The 7,553-nt window shown below is 39.6% G+C and overlaps 3 protein-coding genes across 3 annotated transcripts in view; 1 reads left to right on the top strand and 2 right to left on the bottom strand.

The window, feature by feature from the left end:
* The window catches only part of LOC104767329 (mediator of RNA polymerase II transcription subunit 14), an 8,290-nt gene extending 6,929 nt beyond the window's left edge, over positions 1-1,361 (top strand). The window contains exons 8-9 of the mRNA XM_010491371.2: positions 6-294; positions 387-1,361. Coding sequence (XP_010489673.1) covers positions 6-294; positions 387-1,191 — 1,094 coding nt within the window. The 3' untranslated portion in view covers positions 1,192-1,361. The remainder of the gene's footprint in view (positions 1-5; positions 295-386) is intronic.
* On the bottom strand, positions 1,406-3,763 carry LOC104764105 (pentatricopeptide repeat-containing protein At3g04750, mitochondrial-like). Its single transcript, XM_010487557.2, has one exon. It carries the CDS (start codon positions 3,745-3,747, stop codon positions 1,789-1,791), a length of 1,959 nt encoding a protein of 652 aa, XP_010485859.1. The 5' UTR covers positions 3,748-3,763; the 3' UTR covers positions 1,406-1,788.
* On the bottom strand, positions 3,824-5,948 carry LOC104764106 (pentatricopeptide repeat-containing protein At3g04760, chloroplastic-like). Its single transcript, XM_010487558.2, has one exon. It carries the CDS (start codon positions 5,727-5,729, stop codon positions 3,897-3,899), a length of 1,833 nt encoding a protein of 610 aa, XP_010485860.1. The 5' UTR covers positions 5,730-5,948; the 3' UTR covers positions 3,824-3,896.

A 7,553-nucleotide genomic window follows, 5' to 3' on the forward strand; every position in this document is an offset into this window, starting at 1 on the left:
CTCAGGATTGCCTGTGCGTAGAACACCAGGCACTGCTGTGCCAGCACATGTAAGAGGCGAATTAAACACAGCGATTATTGGTTTAGGTGATGATGGTGGCTATGGCGGAGGGTGGGTTCCTCTTGTGGCTCTTAAAAAGGTTTTGCGTGGTATCCTTAAATATCTTGGAGTACTGTGGCTATTTGCTCAGTTACCAGATCTCTTAAGAGAGATCTTAGGTTCAATCTTGAAGGATAACGAAGGCGCTCTCTTGAATTTAGACCAAGAACAACCAGCCTTGCGCTTTTTTGTTGGGTAAGCCAAACCAAGAAACTTGAGCAAATCATACGTGTGATTATTATACATTAGTCAGATTATGCTTAACCATGGTCCTTTTTTTTTTGTAGTGGCTATGTATTTGCTGTGAGTGTCCATAGGGTTCAGCTTCTTCTTCAAGTCCTTAGCGTAAGGCGATTCCATCACCAGCAGCAACAACAGCAGCAAAACGGTTCTTCTGCTGCTGCTCAAGAGGAGTTAACCCAGTCAGAGATTGGAGAAATCTGTGACTATTTCAGCCGCCGTGTTGCATCAGAACCTTACGATGCTTCAAGAGTTGCCTCTTTTATAACCCTGCTCACATTACCCATATCGGTCTTAAGAGAGTTTCTGAAACTGATAGCTTGGAAAAAAGGATTATCCCAATCACAACAAACTGGAGAGATTGCACCTGCACAGAGGCCTCGGATCGAGCTATGTCTAGAGAATCATTCCGGTACAGATTTAGACAACAATTGTGCAGCTAAAAGCAATATCCATTATGACCGGCCACACAACACGGTTGACTTTGCGTTGACCGTCGTTCTTGATCCTGCGCTGATACCCCATATAAACGCAGCTGGAGGAGCAGCGTGGTTACCTTACTGTGTATCGGTTAGGTTAAGATACACATTTGGCGAAAACTCTAGCTTGACGTTTCTTGGAATGGAGGGAAGTCATGGAGGTCGAGCTTGTTGGCAACGAGTTGATGACTGGGAGAAATGTAAACAGAGAGTGAGTCGTACAGTGGAAGTCAATGGTTCAGCTGCAGGAGATTTGACACAAGGAAAACTCAAGTTGATTGCAGATAGTGTCCAGAGAACATTGCATCTATGTCTTCAAGTTCTCAGAGATGGTAACAATAACAACACTCTTCAAAAGGAATTTACCATATAGAGCAGTAAAATTCTTGTCAGTTTTGGGAAATTGTTAAATCTTAATCTGTACATACGTAATATGCCGACTTTTTTTTGGTTTTCCTTTTCTTTTCTTTTTCCGTCTATTGGAACTTAGAAACAATGAGTTGTAGCCTTTGAATTTTCCAGTATAAAGAGGTTTTGTCTCAATTTTGTTACCAATCAAAGACAAAAGAGAGAAATTATTGATTTGACAAAAGAAGAAAACATTAGCAGGTTCAGAAATAATAACGATCTTAAGTTCAGAAAAATTCACATTGACAGTCAAGTATGTGACAATAAGTATTAACATTAGATACGGCTTCTTGAGTTTACAACTTTTCCTTCGCTAACATCATCTTCAAATACAGAACTTTTTTATGGATATTGTTGAATTGACTGATGATAAGGTTGATCCAAATGAAGCGATCTCTCTTTCAAGGAGGATGATTGTTTTATCCACACACAGTAAGCCAACCAGCACCGGCGTTTGTTCTCGTGGGAGCTTTCAACTGCGAAATCACGCTTTACTTTGTGTCGATAAAGATCCTCTATGATGCATGCTCTCTCAGATGCTTAGATGGCTAATTGATCTACTTTACCAACAAGTCCAAGAGATCCAATTTTTTGACTCCATTTCATCATGCAGATGCTGCAATATTCCTTTTATCTCCAACCACCTTGGATGGTTTTGCTTCTCTGCAGCCACAAAGCTATGAATTCCACCTACTCCAACTACACTACTATATCCTGCACTCTTCTTTACTCCGCGACTCTCCATTACTTCTCTTGTCTTGTCTGAATATCCCCATCGTCCAACGGTGGCATATAAATTTGACAACAAAACGTATCCGCCTTCTTTTTCAGGTTCCAACTTAAGCAATTCTGTTAAAGCCATCTCTGCGGTTTCAATGTCTTCACCTCCCCGACAAGCGCTTAAGATTGATCCCCACATTGACTGACTTGGTCTCATTGGCATCTTCTTTAGCATTAAGTCTTTAGCTTCCTCTACTCTCCCTGCCCTACACAACAGATCCACAAGGCTTCCGTAATGCTCAGTTTCAGGGTCAAAGCCGAATTTCTCCTTCATGTGGTTGAAAACGTGTAGCCCTTCTTCCACGAGTCCACTATGACTGCAAGCTGTTAGGACAGCGAGCAGAGTGACTTGGTTTGGCATCACCCCTTCTTCTTGCATTCTTTCGAATAATTGCAGAGCTTGCTGGCCATTTCCATGGAAGGCTAACCCAGTAATCATTGATGTCCATAGGGCGACATCTTTTTCGGTAGCTGTCTTGAAAACCACGAAAGCCCGCTCAATGATACCACATTTGCAGTACATATCTATCAGAGCCGAACTCAGAAAGGCATCACCTTTCAGTTGCAGACGGATCACTAATCCATGCACCCATCTTCCATGGCTCAGATCTCCATTGTTTGCTGCACCACTTATCAAACTAACCATAGTAACACGGTCTGGTTTGACCTTCTCTGCAATCAACATTTCATAGAACAATCCTCTAACGGCTCTTTGGTCACATCCCTTCTTCGAGTAACCAAAAAGCAGAGAATTCCAAGAAACAAGATCCCTTTTGGGCATCTGATCAAAAGTAGCCTGAGCAGCTTCCATGTCTCCAAGCCTAACAAACCCACCAACCATGGTGTTCCAAGAGCGCATGTCTTTCTTCGTCATCGCATCAAAAGTTCTCTTAGCAAGACCAGGTTCTCTGCATTTGAAATACATGTCTAAAAGAGCATTGGTCAGAATCAAATTAGATGAATGACCTGGTCTCCTCCTCTCAATCCAACCATGAACTCCCTTCCCAAGCCTAATATCTGATAAATGACCAGAACAAACAAGAAGCCCCAACACTGCATACTCATCAGGTTCAATACCATCACCAACCATCTTATAATAAAGTTTCAAAGCCTCTAAACTAAAACCCTTCTTGGCATAACCAACAATCATAACGTTAAAAGAGCTGACATCTGGTTCAGGCATTATATCAAACACCTTCTCTGCAAAACCAACACTTCCCAACTCCATGTATAACTTAACCAGAGAATTCCACAGGTAATTCCCAAGAGACAAACACCCAGAAACAATGATATGGCAATGGATCTGCTTCACTTCCGACAGAAAGCTCGAAGCTTTCATGCCGTAGAGAAACGTTTGCCTGTCCGGAGTAACACGGTGCTTAATCATAGAACCATACAGACCAAAGCATTCCTTTTTGAAGCTCGAAACAGCAGAGATCATTGTGTTGTAAACAAAAACATTTGGGTTTGGAGTGAAATGAAGAAACAGAAGCTTCGCCAAGTCCATGTTCTCAGGATATGTGATCGCCGAGAACAAGATAAGACGGCTCATGGGAAACGTATCGCCGACGAGATTGAAACGCATGATCTGTGCCAAAACCTGCTTGAACTGATTCCTGGAATTGCAATTCTCGAGCAGAACAAGAGATTGGTGCTTCAGCTGAAGGCATTGAACTGGATCCCATGTCTTCTTTCTCCCAGTCTCTGTGGCAAACAATCGAATTACCCGACGACCCAACATAGAAAGCTTATGGTCTAACGAACATTATTTCAAGTGTAGTCTTATTTTTATTTTTAGTTATACAATACTAAATGAATAGGTTATGTCTGCTTCTGATTCATCACAGGTCACAGACATCAAAAACAATAACAACATAACATGTTCACTTATTAATGACCAAAAGACTGAGAAGATGATCTCTGTAAAACATTAAGTAAAGGGAAAGTCCTATGCAATCTCTTGAACGAGTAGTCAGAAATGGCATCGATTCGAACAAGATCATTAGCTAACTCCATTGCTTCTGCTCTGTATCCAGCAAATCCAATGCCTTCAATGAGCACAGCAGAAGTACTTTCGTTAGGCCTACATCCATTTCCCACCATTGATTCCAAAACATCTATTGCGTCAACGATCCTATGAGTTTTACAGAATCCCAAAAGCACAATGTTGTATGTAACAACCGATGGATGAAACTCACAGCTCCTCATATCAACCAATAAATCATAAGCTTCATCAACCATCCCTTCTCTGCATAGACACGAGATCATCGAGTTGTATGTGATCTCATCGGGATCAATCCCGTGAGTTACCATCTCTGATATCATATGTAACGCCCTGATCTTATCTCCGCTGCTCCATAACGCGCTGAACATTGTGTTGTAAGAGCTCGAGTTCGGTGAGCAGCCTACTTCTCCTAGTTTCCCAAAAATCTCCAACGCTTGATCAGCTTTCCCGTTCTTGCACAACGTAGCTAAAACCGTGTTGTAGTTAACTATGTCCGGTAAACACCCGTCCGAGATCATAGTTTCCAAGAACTCAATAGCTAAATCTAACCTACCTTCTCTACAAAACGCAGCGATCAAAGGATCGTAGCTATAAGCATCAGGGCTTAACCCTTTCTCCTTCATAAGCTTAAGCAGATTCAACGCTTCTTCGATCTTTCCATCGCGACATAGAGTAGTAATCAAAATGCTATAAGTCACAACATTAGGATCACACTTCTCTGAAAACATCTTAGTCATAAGCTTCTCTCCTTCTTCCCATTTCCCTTGATTCAAAAGAGCTCGAAGCAAGATGTTATAAGAGATCACATCAGGCTCACAACCTCTCAATTCAAGATTCCTAACCATCTCAAACGCACGATCCACCATCCCTTCTTTACACATTCCTCTAATGATTGTGTTGTAAGTAAACATATCAGGTTTTAACCCTCTAGACAACATCTCATCCAAAAGCTTCAACGCTTCATCAACTCCGCCTTCAAGCATCGTTGCTTCGATCAAAATCGTGTAAGTAATCACAGTTGGTTGACAGTTATCACTTAACAACTGATCCAAAACCTTCAAAGCAAGAACAAGCTTGCCTCTACTACACAAACTACCAATCATTATGTTGTAAGTGACAGTATCTGGTGAAAAACCTTTGCTTCTCATCCTATTAAGAACTCTGGTAGCATCATCGATTCGATTCATCTTACAAAACCCATTAATCAACGCGTTGTAAGCAAAAACATCAGGCTGTCCGAATTTCTCGAGAATCTCCATAACCCTAACAGCTTTTGGGATGTTTCTTAGAGTGAAGAAACCTTTAATGAGCTTAGTGCAGAGTATCACATCGGGATTGTAACCTTTACGTACCATGCTCTCGAGTAAGTGCAGAGACTCGATGTAGTTCCCTGAACGGCATGATCGATGGAAGATTTTGAGCATCTGGGTGTCTCTAAACCCGAGAGAATGTGAATGGGTTTGTTGTTGTTGTTGTTGTCTTCGGTCCGTGGGAACTGTAGCGTCTTGTGTTGTGGCGGCTTGAAGGTTTCTCGCCCCTGAAGATGAAAAGGATTTATGAACATTGTCGTGGTTAGGGTTAGAGTTTGCGAAGCTTAAGAGGGCGGTTCGATTGTGAGATAGTAGCAGCAGTCCGTGAGAAGGATTTGAACCGTGTTTCTGAGTTTTGGAGTAGAAAGGGATGGTGAAACCAACGAGTTCAGAGGAGAATGGAGTCATCTTCTAGATAAAGTCTCGATTTTTCATGGAAAGATAGTTGGATACTGTTGTGGGCAAAAACAGAGAGTCAATTGGGGAATTCAGACAAGAATCGAGACGCAAAACGGCAGAGATAATGCGAAAAGTTAGGATTTTTTGAAGAGAGAAGTGGGGAAAAAACAGAGCAGAGGAACACCCACCACTCGTTTTTGCAATCTCTCAATGCAACCCTTTAAATATTTTTCCTGAGGATAAGAGACTGAGTCCCCAAAATCCAATTTTGTACTTTCGTACTTCAGTGACATTTGTCAAACTCACAAAAGACACTACGTTGACACAAAACGGCGGCGTTTGTAATAAGGTTACATTCGATCGTGTAATTCAAGCCTATTGTAGATGTGTGTGTATAAAGGTTACCTGCTCAATTAATCTCTATACCGCTTACATGAGACCCTCTTTCTTCTTCAGGTGAAGCTACCAGCATTTCTTCTTCTTCATGCTACAATCATTAGCAGGTGAAGCTACCAGCATGACCTAGTCTCTCTCTCTCTAAGCTACGATCATATAATCTTTATATAAGAACAAGAAATATAGAAAATCCTAATTTACTTGATTATATATATATATATATATATATGTGTGAAACTTAAGAGAGGAAGACAAGATCATGCTGGCAGCTTAACTGCTACTGGTACATGGTATACATACATAAATACGACTATACTTGGATTTGTGTATGTGCTTTGTGTTAGTTTCTTGTTTCTCGTGTGAGTAGTGAGAGAGAAAGAGAGAGGAGGAGGATATATATAGTAGTATACAGAAATAAGCCTAATTAAGAGTGTGATCTGTGTGACTGATCAAATCATTATTTGAACATTACTATAATACATAATACGTTTCTTAAACTGTAGTTATATATGTTTACTAGTCGGTCTTAATTATTTATGTGAATTTTAAGCTCTCTCATTAACACTTTCAGTGTTTGGTTCCTCAGAAGATTAAGGCAAAATTATTAAGATACACGTGTCTATAATTTTATTTTCAAGGGAAAAGAGAAAGCTTAATTGGTAATGATTCATGTTTACATATGTTAGGTTGTTAACCAATACAACCATTTTCATCTACTTTTTTGTATTATATGTTTTTTTCCATTTCATTATAGATGTATTTTTCACTTTCTCACACATGGGAAAAACAAATTAACATACTATCAACTGATAGAGTATACCATACAGATTTTTCCGACTGACAATGTAAAATTTCTAACTTATTAATATTGCAGTTTGTAAAAAAATATAGAGAACTTTAGTTTGAATTTTGAATTGAAAAGTGAAAAGATCAAATAATATTTACATTTTGAAAACGATTTAGTAAGTATTTTGTAAGTTTAAACAAAGAAAGCATTTGGGGAGTTGCAAAAGTGAGAACATCAACTTGTGGTCCCGTTATTAATTACAGATAAAAGAAGATGCAAATTGAATATTGTCACGCCTAAAGACAACGCATGCTGACAGATACAACACCATTCTCTAATACTATATACTTAGAAAGTGAAAAATATTAGACACAAGATTTATTATTTTTCATCCAAGGCTATATACATGCACACCAAGTTAACTAACACGGATCTCTTAAGTTACCAGTCACATGCAAACCTCATCGAAGAACCAAACACTGTTATTTTAAATGCGTATGCAACAAGAGGATCGTCATTGTTTGCATTACATGAACATAAGTTGATGATCTATTGTACTATATCACAAACTGTCAGTGATATTAGTAATTAATCACTCGCAAATTGTCACAACGTTTAATGAAGTTATCATGAATGTTCTGAACCAAATA

Source organism: Camelina sativa, chromosome 19, assembly GCF_000633955.1.
Source record: "Camelina sativa cultivar DH55 chromosome 19, Cs, whole genome shotgun sequence".
NCBI classification, from domain to species: domain Eukaryota; kingdom Viridiplantae; phylum Streptophyta; class Magnoliopsida; order Brassicales; family Brassicaceae; genus Camelina; species Camelina sativa.

Bases quoted from the DNA above. Each gene is read 5' to 3' on its own strand.
- LOC104764105 (XM_010487557.2), bottom strand. From the start codon at position 3,747: ATGTTGGGTCGTCGGGTAATTCGATTGTTTGCCACAGAGACTGGGAGA.
- LOC104764106 (XM_010487558.2), bottom strand. From the start codon at position 5,729: ATGACTCCATTCTCCTCTGAACTCGTTGGTTTCACCATCCCTTTCTAC.